The 18,812-nt window shown below is 38.9% G+C and overlaps 1 protein-coding gene across 2 annotated transcripts; it reads left to right on the top strand.

The window, feature by feature from the left end:
* The first annotated feature begins 618 nt into the window (after positions 1 to 618).
* Positions 619 to 18,759, top strand: fam219aa (family with sequence similarity 219 member Aa). 2 transcript variants are annotated; one of them, XM_063011783.1, is made up of 6 exons: positions 619 to 920; positions 9,225 to 9,324; positions 10,194 to 10,296; positions 11,769 to 11,849; positions 14,469 to 14,523; positions 15,032 to 18,759. In XM_063011783.1, exons 1-6 carry the CDS (start codon positions 861 to 863, stop codon positions 15,188 to 15,190), a joined length of 558 nt encoding a protein of 185 aa, XP_062867853.1. In that variant the 5' UTR covers positions 619 to 860; the 3' UTR covers positions 15,191 to 18,759. The 2 variants fall into 2 exon arrangements, with proteins under 2 accessions (XP_062867853.1, XP_062867852.1); XM_063011782.1 differs by having other exon boundaries at positions 14,469 to 14,544.
* The last annotated feature ends 53 nt before the right edge of the window (positions 18,760 to 18,812 follow it).

The raw sequence follows: 18,812 nt of genomic DNA, 5'->3' as shown, positions 1-18,812 counted from the left end.
TTATTATTATTATTATTATTATTACTATTGTTCTGAGACATCATGTAAAATCTGGCTCTGTGTTGATGTGTTGATGTGTTTACATTTCACAATGAGCTGAACACGATGAGCAATTGAGGGTTAAGGGCCTTGCTCAGGGACCCAACAGTGGCAACTTGGTGGTGGCGGGGCTTGAACCAGCAACCTTCTGCTTACTAGTCCAGTACCTTAACCGCTGAGCTATCACTGCCCCCATAGTGTTAAATATATATTTTTATTTAGTTGTTTGTTTAGTAACTAACCATTCAGTTATTGATACTGTATTGATTATTTTATTTACTTTATTTAAACTACCTTATATTGAAAAAGTACATTTACTGAGTAGATTGTGAAATGACGTTTAAAATGTATTTTTCTTATTATGTTTTGTTTAAAATACAGTATTTACAAGGCAACATTAAAGACCGCTTTTTTGTGGAAATATAGTGTTTCTGTATAGAAATGTGGTTATTTCTGCATACTTCTGTACTAAGCAGTAGGCTGTGCGAAACACAAACAATGCATTTATGGCGTGCATACTATTATACTGTTTAGTATGCTAGTATGCTAGTACGCGTTAAAACACAGTGGCCGGTTTATGTGCTTTAGTGAACTGACCAATCGCAGTGCAGTGGGCGGGGTTACCGGAAAACGGTTGGGATAACGCTGTGACGTTGAGTCACCCCTGAGCCGTGAAACCGCTAGAGCTGACGAGAAGAAATGATTTTAAACAACTGCGTGTTTCTAAATTCACATTCTGACTGATTCAATGCGGATTTATATTTATGATATTACTGTAAACACGAGGTTAGATTGTGTCAGAGGTGGTTTGTTTTGAGAACATGATGGAGGAAATTGACCGTTTTCAGGTTCCGCCGGTTAACTCGGAGATGCAGCCGCTGGTGAGTATCTGATCAACTGTGTCATTAATGTGTGTGTGGAAAAATGTATAAAAATATCATATTAACAGCATAAATATGTATTTTATTCTGGAACAAAATGACTGCAGGGAATGTGAGAAAGGTTGGAGTAAGTTGTTGTGTTGTCCCTCAGTGGTCTTGTTTACTAATGACAAGGCTCTGTTATTACAGCTGTTTAACCCACATCAGTCTAGAACATGTATCACTGCCAAAAAATATATGGACACCTGACTATCAGCTTGTTGGACATTACTTCCAACACCTTGGGCATTAACATGAACCTGTTTTAATCTCATTTTGCAGCTATAACAGCCTCCACTCCAAAGGGGGGACTAATAGACAGGTCAGGTTAAGATACTGGACTGGTAATCAAAAGGTCACTTGTTCAAGCCCCACCATTGCCAGGTTGAAGCCGTTGTGCCCTTGAGCAAGTCACTACTGTAAGTCGCTTTGGATAAAGGCGTCTGCTAAATGCCGAAAATGTAAATGTCAGGACAAGATAGATAGACAGATAGATAGGGTAGATAGGGTAGGTGGATGGATGGACGGACGGACGGACAGACAGATGGATGGATGGATAGATGTGAGAAAGGTTGACATTTAATTCCAACACCTTGGGCATTAACATGAACCTGTTTTAATCTCATTTTGCAGCTATAACAGCCTCTGCTCTAAAGGGGGGACTGATGGATGGATAGATAGATAGACAGACAGACAGATAGATAGACAGACAGATAGATGGATGGATGTTAGAAAGGTTGGAGTAAGTTGTTGTGTTGTCCCTCAGTGGTCTTGTTTGCTAATGACAAGGCTCTGCTTTTACAGCTGTTTAACCCACATCAGTCTAGAACATGTACTGTAGTATTGCCATGTATTATTGTTGGACATTTACTTCCAACACCTTGGGCATTAACATAAACATTTGCAGCTATAACAGCCTCCACTCTAAAGGGGGGACTTATAGATAGATAGATAGATGTACTGTAGTATTGCCATGTATTATTGTTGGACATTTACTTCCAACACCTTGGGCATTAACATGAACCTGTTTTAATCTCATTTTGCAGCTATAACAGCCTCCACTTTAAAGGGGGACTAATAGATAGATTGATGGAAAGATAGATAGATACGTTCTAATTTATCCCAAAGACGTTTAAAGGGGTTAGGGTCAAGGAGCAGTGGGAGCTCAGTGGTTAAGGTACTGGCCTAGTAATCATAAGGTTGCCGATTTAAGACCCATCATCGCCAAGTTGCCACTCTTGGACCCCTGAGCAAGGCCCTTAACCCTCAGTTGCTCAAATTGTATTCAGTAAGTTGCTTTGGATAAAAGCGTCTACTAAATGCTGCAAATGTAAATAAATGGTCATGGCTGTGTGCACGCATAACTACAGTGGTCTACTCCAAACTGTTGCCACCATGGAAGCATATAATAGATTTTATACATCTGTTACATTTACATTTACAGCATTTAGCAGACGCTTTTATCCAAAGCGACTTACGCAATGAGCTGAACACGATGAGGGCCTTGCTCAGGGACCCAACAGGGGCAACTTGGTGGTGGCTGGGCTTGAACCGGCAACCTTCTGTTTACTAGTCCAGTACCTTAACCACTGAGCTATCACTGGCCCTGTTAGAAATGGGTTGAATGCTTCTATTAGACTAATCTACACGCAAGGGAAAGTAATTTGTAGATTGGTAAACACGTCATATTGTTCAAATTGTTAGACTGTTTATGTTGTTTTACCATGCAGCCTTACAAGGAACAGTGGTCTCTGTGCCAAGGTTCAATAGGAAACCAAAACTGCCACTTCACGATAAAAGGAAATGTGTCCGAATGGTCCGATGTAATCCAATAACCACCATTAATCAGGCCTGCCATGAATTAGAAGCTGCACAGTACTTCTGACTTTTTTTATGAACCACATGAATTTCCATGCCAGTTAAAAATGATCAGACTTCATAAACAGGGTTTGTCATGTCAGTTATTTGTTCAGTCAGACGGCATCTTCAGACATCGACCTGCTCAGTGATCAATCTTCCTCGAGCCTGTGTGCAGTGTACATCACTGTTAATAGTCCACTGAGCTCACTTTGACATCAGTTCATTGAAGTGAAGCTGGAATAAGGTGACGTAGCCTGGAGTGATATTGTGTCCCTCTCTTTCATGGAATCCCACTATTTAGAGAGCCAGCCGTCTTCCCGAACCCCTCCTTTGTCATGCTAATGCTGTTAGGCTATTGTGGAGAGAATAGCTGTGTAAATCTGGCACCATCTGTGTTTTGATAAATGTGTATATTTTTACATGGTGTGTGTAACATAATAAGGTCACCAACACATCAGCTGATTGCTGGTGTGTGGCGGATACAGTTTAGCATCAATGTACTCTTTTTATGTGAATTTAAACACTGGTTTGACAGCAGACAGTCTGTGTCAGCTTGATTGGAGACCTGCCACTCGTTAAAATGACAATGGTAACACTACCAAACAAGTGGTTGTTGTACGTTTTCGTATATTTTATTTTTTCTTTATGTGGTTGTCTTAGCTTACAGCTTGGGATGCCAATTTTGCCAACTTTAAAAAACGTTGACCAATCATTAGCCAACAGTTAAGGGTAAACCGTCAACTTTATAGGATCCCATCAAAATATGAAACACATTACCAAGCCTTATATCAACATGTCTATACAGTTTCACCTTTATACTCAAGATCTTACAGGGGTGGGTGGTAGAGGTGAGTCTCTTTAATACTCTTTCTGATCTCCGGGCCACTTATTGATCTCAAGCTGATTTTAACCAACAGCATCATATTGGTTAATCATTAACATTACTACTTACAACAAACGTCTGTACATGCATTATTGGTTATCTGGTGGGTGTTTGCTTAGGTGGGTGTTTTTGTAAATGTGGTATTAAATTACTTTTGTTAGACATTCCTATAATAGTTTCAATGGTATAATGTCTTCCATTGACTGTTAGATTCACTAGTAGTAGCTACAACTATGTTGTTGTATTTATGTGTTTAAATAGAATAGAATAGAATAGAATGCCTTTATTTGTCATTTATACACACACGTGTACAGTACAACGAAATTCTCTCTTCATATCCCAGCTTAGTTTGGAAGCTGGGGTCAGAGCGCAGGGTCAGCCGTCATACGGCGTCCATGGAGCAGATAAGGTTGAGGGCCTTGCTCAAGGGTCCAACAGTGGCTGCATGGCCGAGCTGAGATTTGAACTCTCAACCTTTCCGTTGATAGCACAAAGCCTTACCCACTAGGCTACCACTGTCCCTTATTATTATACAAATATTTATTTATTTTATGACGATTTTTATATTGTTTAGCTGCGAGACACAGCTTTACATTTAACAAACGTTATTTGGTGATTTTTACTCATATGGACTTGGTTTACAAGTGATTTCCAGGCAACATTCTGTATCCTAAATATTGTATAACTAAACCCTTCAAAGTAGGGCTGGACGATATATCACGATATAACTCCTAATTTCGGTCGATACGATATAATTCCGATATCGATATGAATAACACAAATGTCAGAAAAACTGCCAAAAACACCAAAATTGGATGGCTGTACCTGCAAACCTCTTTTCTGGTTTCTGGCAAGAAATACAAGCTGAATACACGACTGAATTAGTCCTTCATCTCTTATCAGCTATTTTGTCTGCTTCTTTTTCAACTGTGGACAGTGGCAAAGCCAGACAGTTTTCATATGGGTGGCCAGACTGAGACCATTGCTCACACAGGGGTGGCACAGAAACTGTCTGATACCTTATTTTTGTATGTGGCAAGTAGCTGTTGATCTAGTAATGTTTTGGTCACTCACTCGTTTACCTATACAGGCAGTGAGTGCCATGTAGAATTACATCAAGCCCAGCATAATAAGCTTTTTATTTTTTCTCATTTTCCCTGTGAAAAACTCAAATATAGCCTATAACCTTAACAGAATTTCAAAGATATTCCTTTGCAATACTTGATCATTTGATTGCAAACTTGTGTGTACTGATGAGACTCATTTAAACCCCAGAACATGCCAGCGTTAATGCATGGAAAACAAATTTAAATTTTCTTTCAAGAATATGACACAGACTGACCAACACTATTAAGCCAAATCAGCATTGAAAATTGACTTTACTTTTAATAGCCTTTTACAATGCTGGGGCTTCTTAAAACTGAATATTCTCTTTTCAATAGAAGTGTTATTTAAATGCTATTAAATTGTTTTTGAAAAAAAACCGCCCAATTAGGAGGAAAACCTTTACTCGTAGCGCACCACAACTAATAAGAAGTAGTATTAATAACTGGTATTAGTACTCAGTACTGGTACTTTTTCTGTAATTGTGTTGGTGGTTGACATTGATGTTGAGTGTATAACTGCACTGTTTTGATGGAGAACTACTCGCTTGAGGTGCGCTGTTGAATTGCGTCCCTGTGGGAACCTGCGAGCAAAAATGCTTCAGCAAAAAAGTAACACGGGCAAATCGCACTGACGTAATGCATATCGATCGAATTTGTTTAAAAATCATATCACCGTTATTGAAACATTTTCTATCGCGATATATATCGATATCGAATTATTGTCCAGCACTACTTCAAAGTGTCATAATTAGTCGTACTATTTAGTACAGTAGTGTGCAAAGTGTTGCAAAGACTCTCCAGACTCCAATATAGTCAAACGAAAACTCTTATATTTGAACGTTTGTTTGTTTGGGGCTTTTCTGGTATCATAGGTCGCTCTCCCAGTCAAACAGATTGATTTATGGTCCTCTATGCTGCCAAATATAGCTTCTACGGGTCTTATTTCTGCTTAGATGAGCTCTATTAGTGGTTCAAATCCATCAGATGCTTTACTAGCCTTCAAATGAAAGCACTGATTAGATTAACACCAGCATTAGCTCCTAAATCTGGCTTTTACAGAAAGTGAGGAAAGGAAATGCAGCATGGGTAAATCTAGGAAGATGGAAGACAAGCCAGGCTGCTGCATTGTAAATGCATAATGGCAAGACATGTAAACCAGTCAGTGGGAAGCCAAGCGAAGGCGGAGGAACCTCCTCTGTTACACTAAACTAAATTAACATCTAAAAAGCAAATAAAGAATAGTAAAAGGTACATTTGTACATTGGGGACATTGAACAGCAGGGCAAAACTGTGGGGTTCAGTATAAGACTGGTTAGTAGTGATCTGCCTAATGCTTTCTCCTCATGATTTATTAAATCATTTATTTACAGCGATATAATTTAAATAATGCCAATATACAAATACAACACATACAAAATATCAGAAGAAAAAGGCTTGAAAAGCTTAAAAACGAAATAAAACTGAATGAAATAAATGCATTTAAGGTAGAACAAAAGCCAGGAAGTCTTAAAGAGCAAAAATTACCTTGAAATTACCTGAAATTTCAAGAAACAAATACACCTTGTAATTTAACGTCCCCTAAACTCAAAATCTTTCAAACTCAACACCCTCCACGTGTTTAGTTTGTTTTTTCTTGTTTTTTCTAAATCTAGTTATTTAATTTTATATTAACAATGAACTGTTGCTTTGTTCCGCGCTCGGCTTGAGCGGTGCGGTAAAACGTCATCAAAGTGTGAACATGAGACGAATCTGCATTTGTGTGGAATAACCATCAGATTCACTCTGAAAGATCCACATGTATCTGTGTTTTTCTAACTGTTTCACTTTTAAACTTGTGTTACAGCTCGAGGTTCTGAGAAATTGTAAGAATCTGCTTTTATACCTTTATTTGTTTTATTCTCAGTGTATACGTGTCAAAAACAAACCAAATATTTTACATGAGCCTAAAATATATGCAAGTCCACGGAACCATGGAACGCATTAACAAGTTTCTCATACATCCTTATGGGAAAAAATACCTCAAAACTCAACGTCGTTTGAACTCGACGCCACTCTCAAAACCAATTGACGTTGAGTTTCAAGTTGCCACTGTAATTCTTCTTCTTCTTATTATTATTATTATTACTAAGTACAGACAAATATACCCGTCTTTGACTTCTAGTGTAAAGGCTTTGTGTTGTCAACCACTGAAATGTCCACACTCACGTTTAACATTGTAGTTTATCTGCAACATAAAAAACAGTTTGTTTTAGTTTCAAGTAGAAGTAACTTGTCATGCTGCTTTCCAATTTCTGCTCTCAGTTCTTTTTAGGTACTGTGCTGTGTGCCAGCTTTGCACCAGCTCTGTGCCAGCTCTAACTAATTAGTACAGCTAAAAAATACAGTCTTGATTCTAAAAGACACTGAATACTATTTTTATATTTTGTGGTGTGTGTGCAGGCTTGTTACCGGTAGTTGAGTGTATACTGGACCTAAATGAGGCTCGTCCACATGTTCTGTGTTACAGACGAGGTTTCCAAAACATAATCACACCGTGTATCATAATGTTCAGCTTTTACAGCCCATTTAGAAACATCAGTAAGAAAATAAACATAGTCCCACAGTCTATATACATAGTATGCTGCGCTCTGATTGGTCTTTTATGCTTAACCTCAGTGCCTTGTAGCTCCATGTTGTGCATAATGAAAGCTCTGTTGGCTCTGCTGGAGTGGAGAGTGATACTCCCCCACTAACAGACACCCTGTGTTCTCCTCTCAGTGTTATTAAGGGTCCGAACTGAGCCAAAACCTGGCATGTTGTTTAGGAAATAGTAGCGGGGTCACTATGGGATTGAGGGACTTTCCTATTCAGAATCATTTATTGAGAAAACAGATTAATAAAGAAAAGGCAGCCAATTCACTCAAATGAAGAGATCATTTTATGGTACCCTTCTGATTGTACATCTACATCAGTGTATGAAAGCTGTGGATCAGCTGTCCTTAAATACTTTGCAATGAGAATTGAGCATTTTGTTTGAGGGTCTGTCTTTTCAGTACCTTCTGTCCATGAAAGAAATGCAAAATAAAGTCAAAATTCTGGTCAGCCTAGTTCATTGATCTACCATAATTAGCACATTAGCTTGGTAAAGGCATCTGCATTGTAAAATGTGGTGGTGGTAGCATCATGTTTTAGACTATTTTTTTTGCAGCTGTTAATGGAACAATTAAGGTAGGGCACGGAGGAGGGGCGGCACGGTGGGTAGCACTGTCGACTCACAGCAACAAGGTCCTGCGTTCGATTCCCAGGTGGAGCAGTTCTGGTCCTGTCCGTGTGGGTTTCCTCCCACAATCCAAAAACATGCAGTAGAGTCATTGCTCATGACTGTGCTTGACATTAAAAACTTGAATCTTGTGTAAGCTGTAACTACCTGTCCTGTCATGAATGTAACTGAAAGTGTGTAAAACATGACATTAAAATCCTAATCATAAACAGTTAGGGAAGTGTAGGATTGGGATCCAAAGCACATTGCCAGATCAACAGTGGCAATATTTAAATGAAAGAAAATAGATGTTATTGGGTGGCCAATCGAGTGTCTTGATTTTAACGTCAGAACAATGCTTTGTCCCAGACATCATCTGGCTCTATGGCTCTATAAGAGATATTAAATTGAGTTATGGAGATTGTGCTGAGTCATACAGTCTCAGTGGAGTACCAACAGCTTAATCCAGCACTCAGCCTGTCTAGACTCTCACTAAAGGATCCGCAGTACATTCTTCACGTGTAGCATCTCTACTGCTGCTCCTCACTTTTGGGCTTTTTCACACTTGCGCTTTTGTTTTGGCTTTCAGTCCTGATTGGATTAGATCTTGATGTTCAGTGTGTTTGGGCATGTGTGAAAGCAGTTTTTGTGTCTACCTGTTTTCTGCAGGTATACACATAGTGGAAACAGGGCATTAAACATACACATGATGCCTTTTTGCCTGTCAACAACCTACTATAGTGGACACGGCAGCTCGTAAATATCATGTTCTGAAACTGAAGCACCTGAAATCTCCAGCCAGCTCTGAAGTGATTGTTTGGTAAGGATGTATGTATGGGTGAGGAGAGAGCTTCAGCTTTGCTCCCTGGCTAATGAGATCTGTATGCAGTCTGTACATAAGCATGTAGGAAGCAGTTACAGCAACTCAAACCACATGCTACTAATGTTAAGCCTTGTCAAAGTTTGATTTACATTTTATAGAGAAGTAAGAACTTCCTACAGCTCCGTTAATCCATCATCGCTCGTGTGTATGTTGATAATGTAATCGTGCAATCAAATGTTGAAAGATTTGGTTCTTCATTCTTCATCATCCCGCTTGATTTGCTTTATATTTGGGTCTTGCTGTTTAATCATTTATAGGTATAAGTAACATTTTCTCTGTGTGTGTTTTTGCCAAGGATCCAGCAGAAACATCAACAACAGAGGAAGACTCAGAATCAAGACAACCTGAAAGTGTGACCATCAGCTACAAGCCTTCTCCACTGCAAGTGAAGATCGGTGAGCTTTACTCCTTTTACCATCCTGTGTTTTTGGCACTATGTGAGTAGACAGAAGGCATTAGTGACTCAGTACTGAAGATACTGGACTATTGATTGGAATGTTGAGGGTTCAAGCCCCACCACTGTCAAACTGCCCTTGAGCAGGGGCTTGAACTTGAACCCGCTTAAACGGTATCCTGTAGTAATTGTAAATCACCCTGAATAGCAGTGTCTGCCAAGTACAAATATAAATATCACATCTATATAACATATAATATCGGCCAAGGTGCGTCCATTGGCCAAGAAAACAACAAATAAAATAAAATAGAGGGACATTAACCTTAGGAGATTGAGTTAAACCACAGTGCTTTAAATGCCTATGATTTTTTACTGTAGACAGCTTGAAGCTGTTATTGCTATCAACAGCTTTGCAACAAAGCACTAATATTTTCAATTATTGGTTTCAAAAAGGCTTTTTTTTGCAATATACAAGGTCAATGGTAGCTTAGCTGTTAAGGTACTGCACTAGTAATCGTAAGGTTGTTGGTTCAAGCCACACCATCGCAAGGCCATTTACCCCTTAATTGCTTAAATCTCTTAAACCGTGTTCAATGATGAGTGTAAGTTGCTTTGGATAAAAGCGTCTGCTAAATGCCTCATATGTAAATAAATTGTTAGAAACAGATCCACCTTTGTTCATATATTTAAGTACAAAGTTAAAACACTTCATAAGTGACCCTTAAATTGATACTCAGTGCTGGATTTCTGCATGGTTACTGATATTATTATGAGTTATAAAATACTTGCTGTGCGGTACTGATTAGACAACTTGATACGTCTTTACTACTGCTGGAAGTGTAATGTTAATGGGTTTCTGTCTGTCTGCAGAGAAACAGAGAGAGCTGGCCAGAAAGGGCGCCACGAAAAATGGAACGGCAGGAAGTCCGGTCAATCAGCAACCCAAAAAAAATAACGTGATGGCCAGAACGCGGTAAGTCAAGTATGAGGATTAATAATTTAATACATTACAATAAAGTAGAGGAAGACCAGCACTCATTGACCTGCACTTGGCAAAACAAGAGTGAAAGATCAACACAAACTGTTTCTCCAAACGAAGATCAGAATGGTTCAGATGTTGGTGCTGGTGAAGACTTTTGAAAGTACCTTGGATGGCAAAGAGGTCAGATAAATGGACCTGAAGCTCTCATACTTTGGACACATTATGAGAAGAACCAATCCCTGATAAAGACAGTCATGTTTGAAGTACTTGAAGATAAAAGAGGAAGAGGACGCCCAGCAAAAAGAGAATCACGAACACGTCATTAAGAAGCCTGACGCCTACATTTAGATTTGCAACATTTAGCAGACGCTTTTATCCAAAGCGACTTACAATTGTCTCTAGGGATGTAACGATGCACTCTACCCATGATGCGATTCACGATACTGAGTTCACGATACGATTTTTTCCCGTTTTTTTAAAACAAAATTAAATTGAAGACAAATGATGACAATCACATGAATACATTTGGCTGGAAAAATCCGAACCTGGCAACCCTGTAGTGACGTCAACCAGGCAAGGTAAATAGCGCCAGTGCCCTCTGCTGTTTAAAGTGAATATCGATTCATTATACATGTAAACCCATTTGAATCGTTACACATGTGAATCAATTTTTAACTGTCTTGTGGTGCATCGTTACATCCCTAATTGTGACTGAATACAATTCGAGCAATTGAGGGTTAAGAGCCTTGTTTAGAGGCTCAACAGTGACAACCTGGCGATGTTGGGGCTTAACCTGGCAACTTTACGAAGTCCTACTGTTGCCCGAAAACACTATCCATATGGTAAAATCTTCAAGTGAGGTCCTGAAGACCTCACAAATGGTGCACTTTTAAACTTCACTGCAATGTGTTTTACACACCATTTGTGAGGTCTTCTCGAAGCTTGATGCTTAAGAAAATGTTTGCCCACTTGATTGACAACGCAGAACCTCCCACCATTATTAAAACCACAAAAGCTTAAGGCTTTCAGACAATCCGCCAGGCCGTTCTGTCTGAAGAAGCACATCTCAGCCTTCACAAGCCTACTTCAGCGATAGTGATCGATATGGCGGCCGGCCAGGGCACCACGCCGCATTCGCAAGCCCTATAAGAGAACACAGGCATGAAGTCCTAGCAGGAGTGTGAGAACACAACGTGTGTGAATGCTAATGAAAGCGAGAGAGAAGAGCGCTCGGCGTTCTCATGCTGGGATTAAAAGAGGTGAGAAAAATTAATTAGTCCATCCAGGACCGAACTACTGAGCAAATGTAACAGGACTTAGGGTTTGAGGATATTAAACCGTCTTCTTTGTCTTCAACACCGGTATAGGATCTTTAGTACTGTGTAGACATAACGTTTATGCTTTAGCGCTTATATTATTTTTCTACTGTGATATAGCTTTATTTTCTCATGTTTCTGCTGCAGGTTGGTCGTTCCTAATAAAGGCTACTCATCATTAGATCAGAGTCCTGATGAGAAACCCTTGGTAGCGCTGGATACAGACAGGTATATTTGTGTGGTAAAAGCTTATATTGAAATTCAATATTATGCATTATAACCATGTTATTAGAGGCCCGTGTGTACTTGTACATATTACTATGAAATGCATAATATCAGGGCTGCCGCGATTGGTCGACCTAGTCGATGCATCGTTTTTAAAACTATGTTTATAAATGATCCTTTTTAATTTCTACAATGTTTCCATTCATAGAAGCGTTCATATGATTTCCCTCAGCTTTACTTGCTGCGTGCATGACCTAAGTCGTATTTGGTCCGGTCACTGGTTGCCAGCATTAAGCACAGTCTTAAAAAATGCCGTCTGCGGAAGTCAGGGGCCGATTGTAGAGCTTTCAAAGAAAAGCTCAAAGTTTTCCAAGATCCAAATCATCAAAAGTTTGGTGATATTTAAAACTGGCACAAAAGAAAAAGGTGGTTTGTACACCGTGCAAAGCTTTGATGGTACCACAGCAGCACCAGCACCGTGTCACACGTCTATATTGTTTCATTAAGCTTCTTAATCACGGAGATCTTGGAATACTGCATTTCTTAGCGAGTTCAGTTAGACCGCCACACTCTTGCCTGCGTTGGGCTCGCGATTTTTGCACTTGCCACGATGCTTAAAGCGCAAAAAGCTTCTCATTTCAATGCGCCCGAACACTTACCACTTTGTTTACATCGCTTAGAATTCAAAGTAAGTTTTGAGTGAATGTGTAGGTTAGAATCTGGGCTCATTCTGTCGTTACTGTATGTTGGACTTAATGAGACGTGCCGACCTCTAACTATTTTATTTCTGCTGTAAGTTTAAGCACTTTGCTTTGTGTACGGAACACCATAAACACGTGTTGCACTTTGTTTAATGTGGAGCACTTGAGAATTTGATAATATGGACCTAAACCCTGTTTACATTTAGTTTTGTGCCATATTATTATGCCATACAGTTTGTTGTTAAAATAAAAGAAGCTTAAATGAGATTCTAAATAAAACTGTTTGGAGGAAAATTAATCGTTTAGATTAATCGACTAATCGTTAAAATAGTCTTAATTATTAATCGATAGAAAAATAGTCGTTAGTGGCAGCCCTAATATCAGATGATTAACATAATACAATATATCTGGCTTCCCTGTGACAGACTTAGCTAGACTTAGATAGACCGGATATGCCTAAATCTATCGACTGGGGCATATAGACGTGCATGTAGTCCCATCAGTCAGTCCCAGATGTGCAGATGTGATGCGTCTCTCTGTTTATTTACTCTTTGTTCTCAGCTGCCAGCTGTGATTTCATTCGTTTGATGTCTCCATAATTGTATCATACATTACATCACTCATGTCCCACTCGGTTCTGTCTCTCATTGTATTCACATGTGCTTTCTTTCTCTTGGTCTCACCCTGTCCTAACCCACATTACCATGTCTCTTTCAGCGCTCATTCATCTAAAGCAGGCAGGATCAATGCCAGGGGTGTCGGGAATGTGGGAACCAGGGGAGCCTTAAGGTCCTAGCGATTGGATAAGTTGATTAAAAGAAGTACACCTGTAAATTTGGGTGCAAATGTTTATTCTTGGGCCAAAAGTCTGTGAACACCTGAATTGAGCTTGTTGGACAAACCGTGTACATTTATTTGAAATTGAATCTTAGCAGCAATAACAGTCTTCACACTTTGACAAAGGCTTTCCACAAGATTTTAAACGTTGTGTCCTTTTCAGCTCAATCATGCCAGCAGGTGTGAAAAAGTTGTTGACTTAAAGCAGTCTGGTTTCCAGAATTTGTAAGACGTAAAATAATTAAGCATTAAAGCACGGTGCAGTTGGCATATTCTGATTTAGTCGGCACTTTAGACATGACTTAGCAATTTAACAGCCCAAAATTAACCTCAGGGTACAATATCAGGTTCTTCCCGTAAGCTTTATACATTTAAAGATAATTGTATAATGTTAAGGACAGTAATTTTTATTTATGTAAATCAGACTCCTGACTGATTGTAAACCATGTCACTATAATTGTATTGAACCATTTGTTGGGTTAGATAGTGTGTTAAATCTCAGACAGTTTACTGCAATAGCAGCACTTCTAGCATCAAGCTGCAAACCCAGACCTGCCCTAAAGCTGTTATTAAACACAATTCTTTACTTTGTTTCCTTTAAGCCACAAGTCTGGCTCATCTTCCTCCAATTCTAATGACTCAAGGAAGACAGGCATCAAGGTTTTTCTCCATACTAGCATGTAGGTGGTGAAATGAACCTTCTCTGCCTGTTCAAACAGCAGAGACTTTCACCATTACTAAAAGAGGACCCACATGTTCTCTAAGTCCTGATATTAAAACTTAGATTTTACTTTCTTTGTGCTTGATTCTCAAGCAGTTGTCTGTATAATTGGTTTTATAATCATAAATGACAAGTAATGCAACAAATAGCCAAATCATTATGGGGTGCTATTTCCTTTGTACTTTTCTACTGTTGTCTATTTGTACTAGTTTACTGTCATATTAAGATAAAAAAAGTCTGCCAAATTTGAGCACTGTTATAAAAGGCAGCTGAACAGGAAAAACAACAAAAACGACCTATTATTTTACTTTAGTTACACCTGTAAGTTTATGTTTTTGCTGATCTTCAGTCTGTTTCTTTCAGTGACGATGACTTCGACATGTCCAGATACTCTTCATCAGGCTACTCCTCAGCCGAGGTGAGATCTATGAGGGATCAGGTACCTATGAACTACACTAACCTCTCTTAATCATCATGTTAACCCTACCATGTCTGGAAGTCCTGGTTATAAGAAGTTTAATCTCAGTTATGCTTCATATTCTGATGCGCCATCTTTAACCATCACCCTATAACATCTAACTGGAAGTTCCAATTCACCCCAAGTGTTTAGTATGCTTGGGGTAAGGACTCTGTGTGAACCACTGGAGTCTTTCTGAAACAGGGTACCATTCTACTGCATGTTCACCCATTCACGTACAGACTTATGGTCAGTTTAGATTAATCGATTTAATTACTATCATGGCGTGTTTTTGGAAAATAGCTACATTATTTTGGAATGTGATGTCCACCAAGCACATGGCTGGATGTACACCCACTTTTGGCTATGTGGTGTACCAGTTCATTACTGAAAATAACCAGACAGTACTGTAGTCAATCCCATTACGTGCCTCTATCTAAACAAAGCCTTTCTGCTGTTTCCTCTCCAGCAAATCAACCAAGACCTGAACATTCAGCTCCTGAAAGATGGCTACCGTCTGGACGAAATCCCAGACGACGAAGATCTTGACTTGATCCCTCCTAAATCGGTTAACCAGACGTGCATTTGCTGCCAAGCCTCCCCTTCTACAGCCTGCCAAATCCAGTAACCCTGTATTCACAAGCCCACTCACACACACACTAAATACTAAAGGATTTTGGTAGAGTGTTTAAACTAATGTAGATACATATGAAGGAAATGCAGAAAGCGCATGAGTCGGGGGTTCCTCCTATGGTAGGACATGCGGGTGTTGGTGTTGCCACCAGAGGGAGTTTAGTTGTGTATATAAAGAATGTGAGGAGAAGAAAGAACCAACCTAATGATGTTAAACATTTCACACAAAGTATTCACAGTTTTTATTTGCTTTTTTTGTAGAACGTCTGTCTTTTTTTTACTTGTTTTTGTTGTTAATGTGTTACTGCACAATGATCTTTATTATGTGAGGAGAGAGAAGAGCAGTTCTGAGTACAGTACCATAATTCTTTTTCCCACGTATCCCAGCTTGTTTGGACGCTGAGGTCAAAGCACAGGGTCCTCAGATATTGTACATCACACCTGGAGTCGAAGGGTTAAGGGACTTGCTCAGCAGTGGCTGCATGGCAGAGCCTGGGTTTGAACCCATAACATTTTGATTAATAACCCAAAGCTCCACCCACTCGACTACCACTGGCGTACTACCTGTCGTCAGTTGTGCGATTACTGTTACTTAACTAAATTGTCCACATACTTTATGTACATAATCAATAAATTATATGGCCAGAAGTATGTGGACACCACTCTCTAATTAATAAGCTAAGGTGTTTGATGTACACCCATTTACTTATATAACATCTGCTTCACCTTTCAACTGTGCCCCAGTACACAAAGTCAGGTCCATAAAAACATGTTTTCACTGGCGCTAAGATTCCGAGCTCCCGGGTTCGAATCTCGGCTGGATGCCATCTAGCAGGCACAGTTGGCTAATGCCTGCAGCAGACAAATCTGGCTTCAAGTCCGCTGGGTGGGAAAGACCGGACTAAGGGGTTCGATCATCAATGCTGTGTAAGGACCTGGGTTGCCCAGGGCGCCTGAACAGAAAGTGGGCATGGCATTATAATAAGAAAGTTCTTGGACTGTCTTGTACCTAAGTGTAGGATCGATCTCTCTCATTGGCTCAGTTTTCACATGAAGCACGATATCTATACGTCCTGACAGTTTGTCCCAGAAACAGTTCTTTACATCCAATGAAGTCGTTGCTTGAAAGCAAAGCAACCAATCAGCTGCCTTAAATTCTATTCATAGTGCTACCTAACACTAACCTTCTTATTGTTTAAAACTGTGCAAATGATAACCCTCTACTGCCCTTAGTGGTCTGCAAATATACCTGGGAACAGGGGCTTGCTTGCTGTAATTACAGTTTAACAGCCAGTGGCTGCAGCGCTCACATCTGGTTTATTCACTTTGCTTTATTTATAATGATGTTGATGAAATATTCTATATTCTATATTGTGATAAAGGTGTATATATAGAAATCTACAGTATATAGAAAAAGCTTGGTTCTAATATGTTTACTACTATATTGGGATGATTATGTGGAATTAAGATTAAGATAGGGGATTTAGCATACCAAATAACTTAATTACTTATTTAATAACTCTTGTGCTTACAAGAGCTTAATTATTTGTTAACAGGTAAATTCGACTGATGTGTTTAATTTCCTTTTGGCTACTTTTACTCTGCAAGGTTAAATTCTGAATATCAGTTTTCAATGTTTATAATCTGATATACAGTATTTCAGTCATTTTAATTCAAATGTAGTTTTAATATACACAGTTATGTTTTGAATAATCAGAACATTCAGACTGAGGTCATATTACACACAATAAATAGCACAGATATTATTACCACATAATACAGTAACAAAGGGATTTTTGCTGCTGTAAACCACAAAACTGTGCACAAAAAGCAGAAAATCAGACTTGGGCCACTGTATTGTACATGTTTACGTTTCACATGGCTAAGATTTCTGACTTCGTTACTTTTTATTTGTGCTAAAACATGTTATAATAAGCTTATTAAGAAAAGTTGTTTTAATGACTGTTAAAAAACTGCTAGAGCTGAAAGTGCAGGATTATTATAATCAGCTTTAGCCAGATGGGGCGGCACTGTGGCTCAGTGGGTAGCACTATCACCTCACAGCAAGGAGGTCCTTGGTTCGATCCCCAGGTGGGGTGGTCCGGGTCCTTTCTGTGTGGAGTTTGAATGTTTTTCCCGTGTCTGTGTGGGTTTCCTTCGGGGGCTCTGATTTCCTCCTACAGTCCAAAGACGTGCAAGTGAGGTGGATTGGAGATACAAAATTGTCCATGACTGTGTTTGACACAGGGGTAAAATTGTAAACTGATGAGTCTTGTGTAATGAGTAACTACCGTTCCTGTCATGAATGTAACCATAGTGTAAAACATGACGTTAAAATCCTAATAAATATAAACAAACAAACTTTATCCAGATATACTAGTGAATTATTTCTCTGTGGATTGAACTGTGATCTGGACCACAACAGTGTGACATTTCAGATTTGTTTACTTGACAACACAGTGTGAGCTGAAAGCTGGAGGGGGATGTTTTTAGATTAAGAAAAGTATTTCTTTTATTTAAATTTGATCATATTTTACATGTATATGTTTGATGAATTGTATGTGTTGGTGTTACTCACTTGCATTAATACAGTCAGGGTAAAAATTAAAAATGTATTTGTGGCTTATAACTATCTTAGAGCAATCTAATATTTAATTAGATGACTTTTGATTGCATTAATGATTGCTTTCTTGCATTAGTATGTTGTGCAGCTTGTTTGCCAACATAGTAACATTGCTAAGTCTTCTCTTGTAATGCTTAATAAAATTGGAGAATCTTACTGCTATAACAAAAGCTTCATTCTGCGCTCAGCAAATCAGTTCGGTTTAGATTTGTATTTTTGTCCTGCTGGATTTTTAATGTACAACCCAGATTTAATTTGACTTTTTCCTCAGTGTTACTTTCTAATAATTTCTGTACTTTCAGATCCACGCGTTGAACAGTGTTTACACTATCACTTCATCCTTGTTAAACACCTTCAGGAAAATTTGGAACATCAGTGTATAAACTCTCCTAAATATTCTCCTTCTTTTTTGACTAAATGGGGCTACATACACACTCCAAAATCTTTGAGAACTCCCTCCCCTTATAGCTGCCATGGGTGCATAATTATTAATGCCCATGGTTTTGGAATGGGATGTTTAACACACCCATGGTTAGGTTTTCCTCATTTGTTTGACAATAAATTGTATTATTTTTGGACAGTTTGGCCATAGGGATGCTTTCTTTTTTTATTTACTGGTACTCACAGTGTTTGGGAGCGATAAATCCTATGTCGGATGTTTTGTTACATAAGAACGGATTTGTTTTTCATCTGGGATTTATTTTTATGCTACTTTGCTGTACTGCTCAATTTAAATATGCCTTAACTCATGTTTTGTAGAACATTGTATTTATTGTGTGTGATTTTAATTTATTTAAACTAAAGGGATGCGTTTTTAACATAGACATGTTTTTATTTCGCTGATCAATATCATATCTGTAAAGAGGTGAACAGTTTCCACACTGGTAGTAAACAACGCTCTTGTTCTAGTGTAGCTTCTGAATAAACACTTCTGGCACAAACTTGTCCAATCCTTGTTGTTTGTGAATGACTGTGTGTGTTAACCATCATAGTG

Source organism: Trichomycterus rosablanca, chromosome 16 (assembly GCF_030014385.1).
Source record: "Trichomycterus rosablanca isolate fTriRos1 chromosome 16, fTriRos1.hap1, whole genome shotgun sequence".
Taxonomy (NCBI): domain Eukaryota; kingdom Metazoa; phylum Chordata; class Actinopteri; order Siluriformes; family Trichomycteridae; genus Trichomycterus; species Trichomycterus rosablanca.
The sequence above is the reverse complement of the archived record's forward strand: the minus strand, read 5'-3'. Positions and strand labels throughout refer to the sequence as shown.

Excerpts from the sequence above, each read along its gene's own strand:
- fam219aa (XM_063011782.1), top strand. The coding sequence starts at position 861 with ATGATGGAGGAAATTGACCGTTTTCAGGTTCCGCCGGTTAACTCGGAG. Across the intron at positions 921-9,224 it reads ACTCGGAGATGCAGCCGCTG|GATCCAGCAGAAACATCAAC; the intron begins GTGAGTATCTGA and ends GTTTTTGCCAAG. Across the intron at positions 14,545-15,031 it reads TGAGATCTATGAGGGATCAG|CAAATCAACCAAGACCTGAA; the intron begins GTACCTATGAAC and ends TTTCCTCTCCAG.